Source organism: Lactuca sativa, chromosome 4 (genome assembly GCF_002870075.4).
Source record: "Lactuca sativa cultivar Salinas chromosome 4, Lsat_Salinas_v11, whole genome shotgun sequence".
In the NCBI taxonomy this organism is placed as follows: Eukaryota; Viridiplantae; Streptophyta; class Magnoliopsida; order Asterales; family Asteraceae; genus Lactuca; species Lactuca sativa.
Genome location: NC_056626.2, coordinates 138148792 through 138168160, shown reverse-complemented (window position 1 = coordinate 138168160; position 19369 = coordinate 138148792). Strand labels below are relative to the sequence as shown.

At 31.1% G+C, this 19369-nt stretch overlaps 1 protein-coding gene and 1 long non-coding RNA gene across 4 annotated transcripts; both read right to left on the bottom strand.

Annotated features, from left to right (window-relative positions):
- Positions 1-2227: 2227 nt before the first annotated feature.
- Positions 2228-3767, bottom strand: LOC111895318 (uncharacterized). The gene is made up of 3 exons (XR_002851538.3): positions 2848-3767; positions 2656-2755; positions 2228-2530 (listed from the first exon to the last, which is right to left on the bottom strand). It is a non-coding gene; the product is annotated as an uncharacterized LOC111895318 (long non-coding RNA).
- A 79-nt stretch (positions 3768-3846) lies between these two features.
- Positions 3847-5855, bottom strand: LOC111895317 (APETALA2-like protein 3). 3 transcript variants are annotated; one of them, XR_008231711.1, is made up of 7 exons: positions 5695-5855; positions 5226-5620; positions 4926-4951; positions 4761-4793; positions 4182-4653; positions 3959-4068; positions 3847-3890 (listed from the first exon to the last, which is right to left on the bottom strand). XR_008231711.1 is itself a non-coding variant. In XM_052770447.1 (7 exons), the coding sequence occupies exons 2-5, from the start codon at positions 5241-5243 to the stop codon at positions 4434-4436; spliced, it is 297 nt and encodes a 98-aa protein (XP_052626407.1). In that variant the 5' UTR covers positions 5244-5620; positions 5695-5855; the 3' UTR covers positions 3847-3890; positions 3959-4089; positions 4182-4433. The 3 variants fall into 3 exon arrangements, 1 of the variants encoding a protein (XP_052626407.1); XR_008231712.1 differs by having other exon boundaries at positions 3959-4089; positions 5767-5849; XM_052770447.1 differs by having other exon boundaries at positions 3959-4089.
- Between the last annotated feature and the right edge of the window lie 13514 nt (positions 5856-19369).

The following is a 19369-nucleotide window of genomic DNA, read 5'->3' as shown; positions in this document are numbered from 1 at the left end:
ACCTTACATAGACAAGTAAGTCACTGAGCCTTTCACAACCAAATGACTCATTTCACCACCCTAATCATGTATGCTAAAGTTAGCTTAACACACCATGAAACTTCATAAGGATGAGATAGAAGTCAATTGTCACTTTGTATATTTAAATACTAAGTCTGAGCATCCTGTATAAGGTACAAATCAGCTCTTACCACATAATATTAGTTAAGGCATTTACCCTCAAATATTTTAGTGCTTGTGTCTATTTAATATTAATTTAGGTATTCAACATAAAGTATACTAGACACACACCTCACCATTATCACTTAGCAATCTGAGTTTAAGTTTAGAAATAAATCCTTACTCCTAGTTCGCTTAAACTGATTCTCTGATACCAACTGTGACATCCCCAATTTTCAGAACCGAAAAAAAATATATTTCTTTACGCTTTAAAAATTATAATATCTTTTATTGCAGAAATTCCCAGTATATTAAAACAATTTGAGTACAAAATATTGTCTCAAAATAATACAACTCTTGGGATGTCATAACTGATACACAACATATGTTACAGCATAAAGACCTGGTGGTCTTGAACTGTATTGTAGGTCTTCTCTCAGCATCATACTCGAGTCTTCAATAGTCTTACACTGCTACCTGTGATACATATAAATTGAGTGGGTCAGGTTGGGAAACCTGGTGAGATACATAGGTTTTCAATCCCACAATATGATAATAATGTATATCTCAAACCTGTAAAACCACTATTATCCTTAACATATATATATATATATATATATATATATATATATATATATATATATATATATATATATATATATATATATATATATATATCATATCTCTAAAACAATCTATCACATCCCGTCGATCCCCATGCACTGATCATATACAATGTTCTTACGACGTCTAAGCCTAAAGGATCAATATGAACGCCAAACTGACGACGCTGCTTCGGAAATTCCCTGGCAGCAAACGAGGATCAATAAAGACATCAAATGAGGGCAGTGGTTTGACACCAGTGGTCTGACACCATGGGGTATTTACCCCCGGACTCACCCTATCCGGCAATATAACACCAGACATACCTAGTAGTGGTGTGTTACCGATACACTTTATTAGGCAGTCTACGAAGTTCCCTCAATTACTTCGTGAAAGGAAACGCTGACACATGAAGCCCGTCCGATCACTTCATAAAAGAAACGATGACTCCAAAGCTCTTCAAAATAAAAGTATGGGGAAATACTAATAAAGTACTCTCGTACGCTCCCGTAACCGACACACAATAGTGTCAAAAAAAGACTGTCTACATGATAGTACTTCTGGCATATTATAGTACCCAGGTATGAGTAGGACTCGTACCACAGAACATAATAATACCCTGGCACAAGTAGCACCCAAGACACAGAGCTTTAAAAAAGACTTCATACATACAATGTACTTCTGTACGTAGAACGTACTCCACCGATCATTAATCTCAGTACACACGTACTCTTAATAAGAGGCTACCCAATGTCCACACTTAATTGAATTAAGCATCCTCTTTAAAGTCTTATCCCATCAATAGGCAAATCTACAATGCTTATAATCAATTTTCAATACCATCTCCGTTTAGACCACGCTAACTAGTGTATATTTAACGCAATCTTTTAGGTATTAATTTACTTTTTATTTTGAAATAATATTTCTATTATTATTATTATTATTATTATCACGTAATAATATTATATATATATATATATATATATATATATATATATATATATATATATATACACACACATCTTAACACATATAGAACCAAAACTGGTTCGCACATTGTATATCATCAAATATATATCTACACATATTTCAGGCAACACATATAACTGACATATAAACTTTCAACAAATATTTAAAACTTCAATTAATACTTGTATTAAAATCATGTTCATGATAGTAACTATGCACTCACCTGACTAGTCAGTGGAAACTAACTACCATCGTGACTCCAACCTCAACAATGCTTGCCAACTTATTATTTTGCTGAAACCTTAATCTTTGGTTCTATAATTCAAAATCTTCATTATAATATTTATTTATTTGTTCCATTGAAAATTTTTTGATCAATATGTCTATTTATACTTAAAATTTTTCAATAAGGTTCAAAGAATATGTACCGTATCAAAAAGGTTAATCATGTTAAAATTTAACACGTACGCTCCCTGATTAATTCAAACTTGGTGGGGACCCCCGCGTTGCGAGGGTCGGATGCGATCATTTTTTCCGTTGTTTGTTCTTTGTAATTGTCGTTTCATCAACTATTTGTTTATAGTTTGAGTATTGTGATCGGGCAAGTCAATTTAAAAAAACATATGTTGTCCCACTTTATTGTTATGGGCCCTTTTAAAGTCGTATCTTTATATAAGTTCATAAGAATCATTTATATAAGTTCATAAGAATCATACAGCTTCCGTAATTGTACGTAGTCTAAATAGAACCACTGTAGTTCCAGTTTTGACGTTTGCAGCTTTCCAGGCAACAGCTACCCCTGGAAAAAAATGTATCTTCATAAACACAATTTCCCAAATGCATGATCTATTAATGTTCATTCATTTTATTACCAACCTATATATTAAACATAGTAAAAGGAACATAAAAATCAACAAAAGCTACCTGGTAATACTACAAATGAACGAAAAATGGGGGTGACAAATTCACATAAAAAAAACTTCATTCTTCACATGTAGATTCATGTAGGTATTCCAGCGAAGAACTGATGTGCAACAATAAAAAATAAAAACAAAATTAGAGAATGTAATGTTAGACAACAAAAAAAACATAGCATACGTCCGATATAGAAGTTACCTTAAAGAATGGTGAAGTTGTGAAATCGGAGATTAAATCCGACGACTGGTGTATCGATGGTTCTTCTTTCCTAAATGAGAATGCACTTGGGGCATTTCACTCGTAAAAATGGAAAAGAAAGAAATATAAATTGAAAGTATGTTGCCATTTGGGTCATTTTACTTGTAAAAATGGAAAATGCACCTAATAGCAATGTAGTTTGGTTTTTGGAAAAAAAATAAATAAAAGAAATTACAAAAAAAAAAAAACAAAAAAAAATGTGTAAATTCAAAGCTCGTTGCTATTTATTGCATTTTCAACATCAATTTGAGTTCAAAACCGTTGAAATCAATAAAAGATTAACTATAAAAACGATATGTAAGTGTTGTGTCATCCAAAATTGTTACATTCAAAAATTTTTTTAAGTATAAAAACATTATGCAAGGGCATTTTCGTCCAAAACTGTTAAGATAAAAAAAAAATAACTATAAAATTAGTATGCAGGGACAGTTTGGTCTAAAACTGTTAAAAACAATTTTTTTAAAGTTTAAAAACAATATGCAGGGGCGGTTTCGTTCAAAAATCTTAAAATCAAAATTTTTAACTATAGAAACAGTATGCAGGGCAGTTTGGTCCAAAAATGTTAGAATCAAATAAGCGAATACGTTGTTGCTATACACAATAGCGAAAAATAGCATAAATTTCCAATATAACAACAAATTACAATCAGAAAATATTTTTTTTTATCTTTTATACGTCCGCACTCTATGGTGTAAACATATCATTTTAAATCAGGAATAAAAATCATGATGAAAAAAAATTAAAAATCAATAAAAGAAGAACCGAAGGACCGATATTCCTTACCATGGTCGAGGAGCGAACCCGATGAACAGTACCCTAGTTAGTATCTTGGTTAGGCACTATTCCTAAGAAGTGTCCTCTTTTAATATATATATATATATATATATATATATATATATATATATATATATATATATATATATATATATATATATATATATATATATATATATGAATGTCATAGGTGTAGAGTGGTTTTCAATCTGAAAAGTGTATAAAAAAGATGAGTTAAACAGATGGATAACTATGAACAAACAATTTACATAATTACCCTTGTTCTTCTATCCTCATACATGTCACCTAAGAGCCAGTTGATTTGGTTCAAACTCCCAGAAGTCTGATTTGCCTTATTATCTAATGGTAAAGATGGAGGACCAATACCTAGATTCAAATCCATGGAAGCTGTAATTCAGGATACAAATCACAACAAAAACTAATTAAATTTTACATGGAATGGAATCATGAAATCCAGGGGTTAATTGGTAATTTAGTACCTCCATCTCCATTGACAGTCACAAGAGTTGTTAGCTCACCCTCGTATGAACTTGGTTCAAAGTTGGTGACAGCTTCTCTCCTATTGCATTTTATAGCAGCTTTGTCATAGCCCTAATAAATAAATTATCAAAAATCAAATGGTGGTTTCAAAGAGAGAATGAGAGGCTCAAAGGTTAAAAGTCAAAAGTCAAAACTTGCAGCTTCAATTTCAAAGTCAAACAATCCAAGATAGATGTTTTTTTTCCAAGAAATTAGCCCATTTGAGCTTCCCATCGACCACATTTATGCACAGTGACTCCTCTGTATTTTGAGCTTCCTCTAGAGAAACCAGTGCTTTGACGCCTCAGAATATGAACAAACTCTTCCTTTGTTAAGTTCTTTATCTCTTTCAGATCTTCCTCGTAATCACTTATGTTGAAATTAATATCAGTATCAAGCCCATGAAACTTAATTACAGCTCGATCATATGCTCTGTAATTATGTAATAGAAGAGATTAATTTCATATGGAAGGATTCACACTTCACCTCACACGGTAATGTAAGGTCAAATAAGAAAAAAACACAAAAATGATAGTTACCTTGCAGCAGCATGTGCTATTGGCCAAATCCACCTGCAAAACCAACCACATACAATCAGACAAAAACAAACATGTTAGCTATTGGCCAAAGAACAGAATCATGTAAAAATTTGAATTAGGAAACCCAAAAGTATCCAATGTAATTTGGTATCCATAATTGCTTACCCAGATAAACTTGTTTCCCACAATCCCTGCAGAATTAGAAGGAAAGAAGAAATCAAACAGTGATATAACATTGAAATGAACAGATGTTTGTCAGTATTTTAATACACGATTGCATGATCAAACCTTTTAGCCCATACTCTTATAGTTACATTTCACGATCGAAACATCTAATTGTTGTGGTGAATAAGTAACAACATCGGTTTCTTAACAAATTTAGGTACGTGAATTGTTAATGAATCGGGATTTACAAAGGAAGCAGCTGATGATCAAATTTATTCATGTATGTAATCATTGACTAACCATATATGCGATTCCCATCGTCCGGTTCTCCGGTAAAAAGTAACACCGCGTTATTGAGAACGCCGAGGCGTAGGTCCTCTCCTACTCTTCCTCACCTGCTGTCTCTGCTGCTGCTTTAACATGAATTCTCTTCTTTCGTCTACAACACTTCCATCAACAACATCTAACCACTGATGTCGCTGCAAGCCACCGTCTCTATCACTATCCGGGAAGAACTGCTTCGTTACCACAGTTCCTGACGACATCCAACCGCTGCAAGCCACCGTCTCTATCACTATTGAGAAACCTGAAGAATAGAAGGAGCGCAGGTGGCAAATTAGATGGAGGGAAATGTGCAAAACCGTCGGTGGTGAGAGGAGGCGGTGGAGGTCAGAACGCAAGTATGGAAAAGACACCTGTAGCAAACAGAAAACGGGTCATTCTAGATCGGTGGTGAAGAAGAAGCGAGAAACGATACTTAATCACCCACCGGAACTCCAAAGCACCACAGCGGAAATAAGAGGAGGCGGTGGAGGTCAGAATAGAAGCAGGGAAAACACACCTGTGCCACCAAATCCATGCCAGCCATTGAAGGCACCATAGTAGAAGGAGCAAAATCGTTCGGCGGGGTGGGGGTGGTTTTAGGGCTTCTAGACGATTTTGATGGGAGAAGAAAATGTTGGATAAAAACAAACAAACTGACGGACCGATATTCCTTACCATGGTCGAGGAGAGAACTCGATGAACAGTACCTAGTTAGTATCTGGTTAGGCACTATTCCTAAGAAGTGCTCCCTTTTAATATATATATATATATATATATATATATATATATATATATATATATATATATATATATATATATATATATATATATATATATATATATATATATATATATATATATATATAAAAGAATTATGCGTGAACTTGCCATGTATTCTAAAAATTTGACACGCACTTTGCATACTTCTAAATTTTGACAGCAGTGTAAAGATAGTTTACTATCCAATCTAACACGTATGCATATGATCTATCAAATTACATTTTATATATATGACCCTGAATAATGTATATGTGTACACTTTTTAAAATTTAATTTATTGTATTTAAAACATCACGTGTGTATATATATATATATATATATATATATATATATATATATATATATATATATATATATATATATATATATATATATATATATATATATATATAAAATATGTAATAACACTCTAAAATTTCTTATTAATATATATCAACTTTTATTTCATAATAAATATATTATTTATTTTATCCATCGTATATAAAACAACTAGTTTGATTATTATATTTTACGATATATTAATGTCAATCACCAATTATTAATGTCATAAAATATATATGGATAACTATCGTTGAAAAATTGGTGTAACACAAAAATATCGTTTCACTGTTTGGGTTTATCATTGGATTATTATATTTTACGATATATTAATGTCAATCACTGATTATTAATGTCATAAAATATATATGGATAACTATCGTTGAAAAACGGGTGTAACTCAAAAATACCGTTTCACTATTTAGGTTCATCATTTGATGTATTTATAGAACTCGTTACGCGTAAGACGAACAATTATGCTACTCGAGGATTTTATTTATTTAATAAAATGAATATTTATTATTATTATCCCTTTAAGGTCTATCCCTAACTCATGGACGTTACAATTAGGATCATGTCGTTGTCAGTCTTGTAGTTGTCTTTAACAAACTACTATATGACTCAGGAAGCGAGTGAAGAACCAAGTCAACAACCAATTCCTTTGGGAAAATGACACCCAACATTCTCAATCTGTCAATGTGCGACTTCATGTTTAGAACATGTGCACACATAGAATTTCCATCTAGGTGTTTGCATGCCAACAGGGCTTGAGTAACCTTGAACTTTTCAGTTTGACGAAAACGTGGGTCGGGGAGAAACACTGGAGGAGGTGGAAGAAGAGTTGGACAAGTATGATTTTCAATCCACCAATGCTCGAAGAAGGGAACGTTCTTTCACCTTGATCGATAAGTAGAAAATCATCTTTAGAAGGAATACCATTTCCAAAAGGATGAGGAAGACCATAGTTGTCTTAACTTGACATCTATAAAAAGAAAAAAGAATTGAAGTTAGTTGATTTATTTAATCCTTAATTATAAAACCAAAATTTAAATTAAGGCTAGGATCCATATTTTCTATTCGAATTCTGAAGAGGGATGTCATAATCAAATTCGAATATATTTTAGGTAGGTAAGCAATTACCGGTTTCAATCAAATAAAACTCCTAGATCTTTGGAGAGTCATTGAACTATTCAATGGCATGTTTAATCTCGATTATGCTCTCACTTTGTGAATGGGATGTCGATGATCACAAATAAGATGTGAATAACCATGCAAATTAGCTTGGTACTCTTGATGTCATCTATCACCTAATCAATGTGCCGGTTAACCACACACGCTCCATTGATCAATGATAATTTACAAGATAGCCATTGCCAACAATATTAGTCTCATATTAGTGTGCCGGTTAACCACACACGCTCCACTAATGACTAATAAGGTGCAATGTCCATATTCATTGGTTAGCATCAAATTTATATTTTTCTAAAGTAACTAAGAATGAGATTTTAGAAAAGGTTTAGTTACTTTATGTCATTATACTTTTAATGAGAGTTTAGTGTACTATCATACCTGTTTGGCTAACAACCCCCCACCAGTCAAGGGTGCGTTGGGTAAAAATGGATACCCAATGGCGATCATTTTACAGACTGCTTCCTTAAACACCCTTTATACACCAACTTCGTGGATGAGACCTACTAACGGTAACAATGACTTTTCTTATATATATATATATATATATATATATATATATATATATATATATATATATATATATATATATATATATATATATATATATATATATATATATATATATTAAACTTTTAATTCTATAATAGTATAAGAGTGTATTTTAAACTTTTAAAATACTAGGGGTTTAATCTTTTAATAATTTAAATTTTAATTTGATTAAATTTAAACCCTTTATGGATTTATTAATTATCTTTTAATTAAACACTTACTTAAATTATTAATAACATCCATAAGGATATACTTTAAAACTTTTAAAATACTAGCGTTCTTAAATTTAAGATTTCAAAATTAAACTATATAATTAAATTTTAAATTATAAAACCAAACGGTGTATTTTTGAAACTTTTCAAAATACTTGGTTAAATTGTAAATTAATAAAATAATTTTTATCTTTATCCGAAATTTAACCAAATCATTTATTTTGATAAGGATATACTATTACCTTTTAAGAAAATTCAGTTTTAAGCAATAAAAACGAATTAATGTAATTATCCTAATCAAATCAAGATATCAAAATCGAAAATCATGGATCTGACAAGTCAACTTGTCAAGTTCAGGGCAGTGAACTCGTCGAGTTGGACCAACTCGTCGAGTCCCATGAGGAACTCATCGAGTCTAATGAACAGATTGATGAATTTGTTCCCTCCACCTTTGGACAATTCACATATGCATCAAATTCAACTAAAAAACATGCTAGGCTCTAATACCACTGATGAGTTTTGAGCAAAACTACAACTTATGTGTTTATGCAACCCTAATTGCTTTGGATCTAAGTTTTTCACTAGTTGAACTTGAAAATTGAAGTTTACCTCACTTGTTATGTAGCAATAACAAAAAACCTTGTAGATCCTTGACTCTTGAAAGCTTAATGCCTCAAATGTGACACTTTTAATGGCTTACAAAAACCACTAGCAAGAAGATGAGAGGAGAGAGGAGGGACTACTTTAGAAATTCAGCTAGGGTTTAAAAAAGAAAGCATTGGCCGAAAATCATAGGTAGTGGGGTTCTTTATATAGTTGTGGGCTGCTAGGGTTTTCTGGAGGAAACCCTAATTTCATGTTTAAGGCTTAAGCAGCTCATGGACTCCCCATCTAGAGGCCTTGGACGAAACCTATAGGGCCTCCCTACAATTTTCTTCCATTCCAATCTAAGGAGTCCAATAGCCCAGTTTCACAACTATCAATCATTTGCAAAACAACCCATGTTCCTTTAATCAGTCCTTTAATCTCAAAACTAATTCCAAATTAATCTTTATTAAATACTAATTAAATAACATGATTTCTAATTAATATATTATTTTCATAATACATAAATATATCAATTTATTATTCCAAATAATAAATTCAACATCTTTCTCAAAAAGTCATTCTGTCAAGTTGCTAGAATAAAAACAACTCAAAAGGATCATGCTACTATCAAATCAAGTACATACCAATTATAGTTATGGTCATAGACACCTAATCCAAAAATTATGACCATCACAACTCCCTGAACTACATTTATACTTCTGGTCAATGGATTCAAGTAGACCCATGGATCGGGTAAGGATTCGCATGTATTGCACGTGCAATTTACCTAAAAATGAGCCACAATCCTGAACTATGCAATAATATCACAACTTGCCCTTTGACCAACATATTTAACAATACAAGCTTAATCAAAGAAATCGTATATACAAAATATACCCTCATGACGAGATCCATAACAAAATAATTAAAACATAAATAAATAATGAGATTGAACATTAAAAATACAATATTTTCAAAAGTTTATAATCACCGATATCAATAGAAAGAGGCTTGTAAATATAAAGTGAGTATCACTTTTAGTAATCTATTAATCTAAGGCAACTTGTGGAACCTTTCACATTTCATATAAATTAATATTCCCTTGAAAATACTTTATACATTTCCATAAATCCAAGAAATTAACATCGAGTAAAAATTGTTCTCTCACGAGGGTTACCATTCTTTCTCATGAAATTTGGCTATAAAGTTCAGGCTATAATTTAGATTCAGAAATTTTTTTACTTTTTTATTTTTTATTTTATCTCGTTTTCACTTTAATTCATATATATCATAATTGAGATCCAAAGTTTTGGTTATCTATTCGTATATAGAATTGTCCACCTTATATAACCAATACATAGAATTAGACCAATATAACCCGAGCAAAACTCAGTAGATGTGTGAATTTTTAAACACTATCCAACCAAGCAACAAAATGGTCTTTTTTTTCGGAATTGAATCAAATTTCTAATCAATTATGTAATTAATCTGAAAATGAAATTTATAAGAATATCATAGTTAGGAATTAATATCTGGATAATTGTTCTTTAATTACTGGGTTACATGTAAATACAACATTTGGTGCTATCATTGCTATTACCGAATCAATGCGAACACGCCAGAAAACTATGGAGGAATCGATCACCACCCTTAAAGAACAAATGGATTATGTGTTGTCATCTGTTCAACAACAAACAAACACATATGACCTTCTGCAATCATGCATCAATGGCTACCCAGAAGAAACAGTTACTTGATGAATTACTTTCCAAAATGGCTAAATTCGAGAAACGTCCAATTGATTCTATTTTTTCTTCCTCAAATTCCAATCCCCTACCACACTCTATTCCTCCACACCAATTACCTACAGAACCTATATATATATATATATATATATATATATATATATATATATATATATATATATATATATATATATATATATATATATATATATATATATATATATATATATATATATATATATATATATATATATATATATATATATTTCATACTCCACCCCCTTCCATGGTGCATTCTCAATTCGGTCACTCAATTGATGTTTCCACTCCAATTTCCATCAGTTCCTTACCTACACCATATTAGATTACTTCATCTCCTCCTCTTATTCGCAATCCATCATTTATCTACTCTTAACTACCTCCGACCTTTGTTTCATCTCCTTCCAACTCCACCATGGGTCCTCAACCTAGACTACAAAAACTTGAGGTTCCTTCATTTTCAGGAGATAACGTTCCAGAATGGCTATTTCAACTTGAATGCTTTTTTTGAATATCATCAAACCTTTAATCACATCGTCTTAAAATAGCTTCATTCTATATTACTGGTTTTTCCCTTCTCTGGTTACATCGGATGTTCAATATATAGGACAACATACTACCTGGGAAGCTTTTGCATGTGAGGTTACGATTACGTTTTGGTTTCTTTCTTTAAAAAAACCCAAAAGCATCCTTGTTTAAACTAAGACAAACATCAACCATTGATACATATATACATTAATATGAATTTCAGACTCTTTTAACTCAAAGTCTGTTCTAAGCACTACTAACCTTTTGAATTGCTTCATTTAGGGTTTATCTGATGAAAATCAACAAGAGATTCTTCTCCTTAAACCCTCAACATTATCTGAAGCAATTGGCATGGCCAAGTTAGTGGAAGAAAAAATAACTACATCGAAGATTTTCCGGCCTCCATATTAATGAAACTAAGCAGTAACTGGTACACCACCCCGACCCACTTTGTCCCAACAAAATTATCCAACACCTACACTTCTAACCATTGCAAATATCTGCACCCTATCTCTCCCTGTTAAACGACTTAAGCCTACTCATATGGCTGCCTGAAGAGAAAAGGGTATTTGTTACAACTGCAATGAAAAATTCATTACAGGTCATCGATGTGGTCATCGATGTCGACCACCTCAATTACTGTGTCTGATGACTGATACCGACGATGGTTGAAGTACTATTGAACCTATATATTTTTGGTAGAGTGAGCAAGATCGAACCCGAAAACAGACAAAACGGAAACCAAGAACCCGAAACCGAAACCAACCGTTGGTTTGGGTTTAAATGTTTGAAAACCAAAAAATAGGTTTTCGGTTCAGTTTTAGTACCTCAAACTGACCAAACCTGAGATTATTACATGTTTTTCAATAACATGTTGTAGTTTGACATTCTATGTCAAAGGTAATACTATATGTCAATGCAAAAGGGGGTGAGTTTTGGTACTAAATACACCAAATATATGTCACGTGTTATTGTTTTAGTGTTACCGAGATTATCACCTGGTTGTTCTCTATTTGTTTTTTATTTAGAAAACTTGTTGAGATTTGTTGTTTTTAAACTTGGTTGTTGTAATCTTTTAGAAACATATTTTTGATGTTGAAATTGTTTTTTTTAGTTTCTTCAATCTAGGTTGATGAATTGGTTTCATTTTTTAAGTATAATAGTAAATTACACAAATGGTCCCTATGGTTTGGGCTAATTTGCGCGTTTGGTCCTTAACTTATTTTTTTAACTTGGAAGGTCCCTACTATTTGCTTTTGTTACACTCTTGGTCCTTACAGTTTGTTTTTGTTACGCGCTTGGTCTCTGTCTTACCTAAAGACTATTATTTAAATAGAGAAAATTGATGGAGTAGGTAAGGTAAGGTGAGGGGGATGGGGTTGGGGGTGTGTTTATTTAAATAAATTAAAAAATCAAAGACAAAATAGTCTTTTTAGTTAAGACATGGACCAAGCGCGTAACAAAAACAAACAGTAGAGACCTTCCGAGTTAAAAAAAATAAGTTATGGACCAAACGCGCAAATTACACTAAACCATAGGGACCATTCATGTAATTTACTCTAAGTATAAAGATTTATTGAAAAATGGGTTACAAACCAAAACCCACGAGTTTAAACCCAAACTCATCAACCCATGAGTTGAACCCAAAACCCGATGAAACAAACCTAAGAACCCAAAAACCGAAACCGATCAAAAACCGAACCTGATGGGTTCTAAGTCCCAAAAACCGAAACACATGGGTTAGGTTCGATTTTACCCCAAAATCGACCTAACTCGACACATGCTCGCCCCTACAATATACCGATTGAGGGAACCCACATAAAAGGACCAGAACTGCAATTCTCCTCCCATGCCTTCATCGACCAATTTATCCCCACAACACTCAAACTTAAAGGATTTCTTGGGGGGTTAACGAGTCGTGGTTCTTATCGATGGTGGCTCTACTCATATTTTTGTACAAACTCGTATGTAAAAACAGTTAGGACTAGTTTTCCAACCTTCCCCTTATTCAAATGTAACTGCGAGTAATGGTGAAAAAGTTGATTGTGGTGGCTTTTGCCCGTAAAAACCGTTCAACCATGGGGATAGTTCCTTCCCAATGTTTTTTGTACAACCAATATATGGTGCGAATGTGGTCTTAGGTGTGCATTGGTTGGCTATGACATCCCAAATTTGTCATAAATTTAAACTTTTTAAAATAATGTTTATTAGAACCGTAACATTAACTTTATTTTCACAAAGTTCCAAAAACAAACTAAAGACCAACATAAATCATTAATACTTATTTGTAAGTTATAAATCCATAAATCAAACGGATGCATGTATCAAATGTATTATTAAAATCCCATCATAATTAAACCGATCCAATGTATACGGTCACGTCTTGCCATCCTTGGTACCTGATGATCCTGAAACGGTAATTTTAAGGAAAATGGTAAGCATAAATCCTTATGAATTTCAACACATACATAACATAACATTACACATGCTCTACCCTATCATATGGATATAAATAGGGTATAGCCACATAAGCACAGATGCAAGTCTAAGAATAAATTAGAAACAATCATATATGTCGAGCCCTCTTATCTTGCTTAGTTCCTCAAGCCCTGTAATACATATTCCTTGATACATTTAGTGAATACCATATCCCTTGGTACGTTGACCGGATATCTATCCCTTGGTACATTGAGTCGATATCATACTTATACTAGACACTTACTACTACCCATATACATCCTACACCCATATTTCTCGGTATGTTAAGCGAATATCGTATGTATATCCCTCGGTACGTTGAGCCTATATCTTAGATCTACTAGACCTTGAAATTGACTAGCCGTATACATCCAACAGGCACACACGAGCTAAAGAAAAGGATATAAATATTTATACAGTGTAGTGAGAAACTAACCTCAAACTACAGTGTAAACTTCAAGCAAACTCTGGGAAACCAATGAAATCAAAAAAATTAACAACCTCCCTATAATACCATTAAAAATGGCTAAATACCAACTCCTAAGTCCTTAACACAATTATATATCCTTTGGGTTAATTTGCCAGAAACTAATGCAAAACAGTAGTCTATTCAATACCACTTTTACCCCACTAAAACCAGTTTCCCTATTCATATTCAGGTAGTTTAGACACTTAGCTTTCCAGGGACTACTTTCACAAGTCCATACGATTTTAAAAAAATTTAATATGAATTTTATAAAACATTGTATCATAGCACTTAAAATCGGACCAGTTAGTGAAAATCATAATTTTCACCCAAGTTAAAGTCGTTTCCAACTTTTGGAAAACACTAACAAAATAAAGTAGACTCATATACTAAACTTTTGGGCTGTGGTTTCAACCAAAAATGGTCATCCATGACTAAGTTATGATTTTTCAAAAAGCCGGAAAAATTAGAGTAATTCATAGTAACACATAACTTTGTGTTTTGGGTTAAGATGACTTCTTAACCCAGTAAGTCCTTAAGAAAACAACCTCAAAGTTGGAGAATAAGGACTTAACAACCATTATGAGGTGTGATGATGGTTATTTAATGGTGTTCACTAGTCAACTACAAGGGAGAAAAAGAAAAATAAAAGAACTTAAGGGCTTACTAACGACTTCAAAACTCAAATTACTCCCTTTTTTGCCTCCTCCCACTTCTTCTCCGACGATAATTCTAGCAGCAGCAACACTACCGCAACCCCTTCAATTTTCCTACTATATTCTCTCTCTCAGAAATCTCTCTTGCTGTACAAATATAATTAAGAGGTATGTTTGTTAGTTTTTAATGATTAGGTAATATATATATATATATATATATATATATATATATACACACACACACACACATATATATATATAAACATATATATATATACATTATACATATACATATATACATATATATATATATATATATATATATATATATATATATATATATATATATATATCATACACACTTATAAAGCTAGCATTTTTTCTTGAATCTCATGCATTTGAAATCCCCATTCTTTTTTTTCTTTCATCACACTCATTTGAAACTCCCATGACTTTTCACTTTCTTTATAATAATAATTATAATTTGGTAATTAGGTTAAATAAATATCAAATCTAAAGTGTATTCATATATAAACTAAATTTCAATATTAAAATAATATCTTTAATTCTACTTATAAAATTATGTTTTTTAACTTTTAACAAATTATACTTAATTTATTAGTTTTAAATATTGTTGAATGTAAACCATTATCATTTTAAAGGTATAACTTTTGAACAATTTGTATAAAATACTTAAATTATTAACTAAAATATAACATTATAGGCTCAACTTATATATAAATTTTATTTAACTTAAACAACCCAAAGATTATTTTATAAATAATTAAAAGTGATAAATTGTAGTGTTTTTCTAATAATGATTGTAAGTTGGTTAATAAGATTAAATAAATATCAAACCTAAAGTGTAATCATAAATAGACTAAATTTCAATTTTAAAATAATATCTTTACTTTTATTTATAAAGTTATGTCTTTAAATTTTAACATGTTATACTTAATTTATTAGATTTAAAATGTTGTTGCATGTAAACCATTATCAGTTTAAAGCTACAATTTTTGAACAGTTTGAACAAAATACTTAAATTGTTAATTTAAATATAACATTACAATTTTGTAAATAGTTAAAAGTGATAAATTGTAGTGATAAATACAAAAACTAAATTGTAATATCAGTTTAACTAAAATATTTCATAATATATTTATATAATCGTTAAAATTTTTCAAATAAGTAGCTTAAAATAACTTATAATAACAATAGTTAAAAATAACTCTATATAAATGATTATATTGTTACCTTTAAAATCAAAAAATAATGTTTGATGTTTTAAATAATAATAATGATAAAATTAAAACATTAAGCAAATATATTTTAAAAAATTAGTTAAAAATAACAACTATAAATAATATTAAACCATATATAATATTTAATTTTATTGATGTGTAACTCGCGAGTAGAAGTCATTCAAACGATTGAGATTATGACGTTATAATAGATTTACATATTATGATATAATTCAAAATAGTCAATATATTATATCAAATTAATATACGAATTATTATATCAAATTTAACAACAACGTTAATGTTATATTTTAAAAAATATATATTTGTACAGACTTCAACTATATAGGTGTTTCTGCGCATTACAATGTCAACTCAAATATAAATTTCAGTTCTATTTAAAAAAACTAAAGAATATTTTATAAATAGTTAAAAGTGATAAATTGTAGTGATAAAAGCAAAAACTAAATTGTAATTTCAATTTAACTAAAATATTTCTTAAATATATTTTTATAATCGTTAAAAGTTTCCAAATAAGTAGCTTAAAATAACTTACAATAACAATAGTTAAAAACAACTTTATATAAATGATTATATTGTTAGCTTTAAAATAAAAAAACAATGTTTGATGTTTTAAATAATTATAATGATAGAAATTAAAATATTAAGCAAATAAATTTTAAAAAATTTGTTAACAATAAAAACAACTATAAATAACATCAAATCATATATTATATTTAATTTTATTCATGTGTAACTCGTGGGTAGAAGTCATTCAAACGATTGAGATTAAGAAGTTATAATAAATATATATATTATCATATAATTCAAAATAATCAATATATTATATCAATTTAGTATATACAAATTATTATATCAAATTTAACAACAACGTTATTGTTATATTTAAAAAATCATATTTTTGGAAAGACTTCAACTATATAAGTGTTTCTGCGCAATGCGCGGGCATTCGCCTAGTGTGTGTGTGTGTGTGTGTGTGTGTGTGTGTATATATATATATATATATATATATATATATATATATATATATATATATATATATATATATATATAATATAAATGAACGTAGGCTCCAAAGGAAGAACCCAATTCAAGATTTATTTTCAGGTTATATAACTATTATTAATCATTTTTATTAATTTATTTTATTTCTCTTTATGATCATTCAACTAGAAAATGGAAATGGGGTGTTAAAAATCCCTTCGCTTGAATCACATTTCGTCCCCGAAGTCAGCGTTAGTGAATAAATCCGAAGAATACGTCTACATCTGTAAAACCCAATTAGTATATCAATCAAAAACAACTCAATTGGTGTGGAATCCCAATCAAGCTAACTAGCAATAAATCGATTAAAAACACGGATGAATAATCTCAATGCACACTACATTCGATAATAGTCAAGTACAATGAAATCTCACAAACTCTCAGTTCTCTCTAGCTCCCTCTAAATTCCGAATCAACAACCTTTACAATGCACGGAGGAGCAACTATCTATAGCTAAGCCTAAACCCTAATGCTAAGCCCAGACCATACACCGAAATCTATATGCCTACCAAAATCCCTTTGGGATATCGGTCCAGATACATCCGAAATCTAACTATTCTCGGTCCAAAATCGAGAGCACACAATGTTGTATAAAGTAAAGCATAAACCACCTAAATAATGTCCTAACAATCTCCCCCTTGGTTTATATCTTTCTTTTCTTTTCAAACTTCTTCATTATTCTTGACATTGAGTTTATCTTCGATTTTTTCACAACTTCAAGATGTACATATGAATAACTACATGAATGACCTTATCTTGAATAGTTGGACTTCCTTTAAAATTTGACTTTGAATTCACATTGGGTATAGAGGCTTCTTGTATAGGTTCTTGAAAATCAGCACCTTCAGCTTTGAAAAAACTTCAGAGATAATTACAGAGAGACCGATTCTTTTGAATCACTTCAGCAAAGTTCATAGATAGCAGCAAATTGATTGAGGAGGCTTCAATGCAATTCATCACATAATTTCAAGTAACCATGACTAAAAAGTCATTATGGATCACATAATCATATTCTTTGTTGATCACAGATGCATCTTTGAAAAGTAACCATGACTAAAAGTCCTTGTGGATCATAGAATCATAAAGACTCTTCTCATAACAGGTGTTCAAGGACCCATCGTTGGCTTAGATGGAGACTACTCGCAGTATCTATGTGAACACAGAGGAATGCTCTGCGATTTTTTGAGTATCGGAGAACTACTCATGGCTATTTTTGATGTTAGCCCCTACATATCCTCGATCAAAGATCTCAATACAATTTTTCAAGTTAACAAGTTAACTTGGCCCTTGGCGAGACGTTCAATGCTTTCTGAATCTCAGCTGAGTGTACCATTCTAGTGCCAGTGAGTGCTAATTAGGAATAACTCACAAAATCATTCCTACGACAAATGTGTCCGAAGACATATTTCCACAGTTTAGCATGACACGAGGTCAAGGCCCTTTGGCGGGACATTCAGCGATAATCGTGCCTTGCGAGGTGCATCGCCCTAGTGCCAGTAACCGTTAATTCCTTACCTGTGAAGAATGTATCTGAGAATACATTTGAGTCTCCGCAGTTTTGCATGACAAAGAGAATGTCAAGACCCTGGGCGGGATGTTCAGCGATATCTATTTCCCGGTTGGGTGAATCGCCCTGGTGCCATGATAGTTCTTAGGTAAAGATAACTGACAAGACCAATTTGACAATCTGTGCAGTTTTAGACTTTCAATTCCTTAGATACGACAGTTCTTAAAGAGATACTGCCTAATCGATAATTTGTACAGTTTCATGCCTTTAATACCGTGAATAAGACAGTTCTTTTAGAGAGAAACTGCCTGACTGACACTATGTGCGGTTTCATGCCTTCAATTCCTTGTGAAAGTAGTGTGAAGTGTAACTCCGAAAATTCCTTTCTAGATCTTTTCTTGCACATAAAATTGCAACACAGTCTCCTTGAGTCTCTTCTTCTTTTGAATTTGCTTTTTTAAGACAAATGGAATTTTTTAGATAAAAAATAAAAATAAAATAAACTTAGCACATAATAAAAATGACTAAGAATAAAAATAAAATTAAAATATGCTTAAACAGTAAAAATATTTTTGATTTTTTTTAATTTTTCTGAAAAAATAAAAATAAAAACAAAAATAAAATAAACATATTTTTGAATTTTTGAATTTTATAAGTTGATAACGATGATGCTATCCAAATTGTTAAAAATCCAGTTTAACATTCTAAAACCAAGCACATTGATATCAAAGTTCATTTTATACGAGACTGTTTTGAG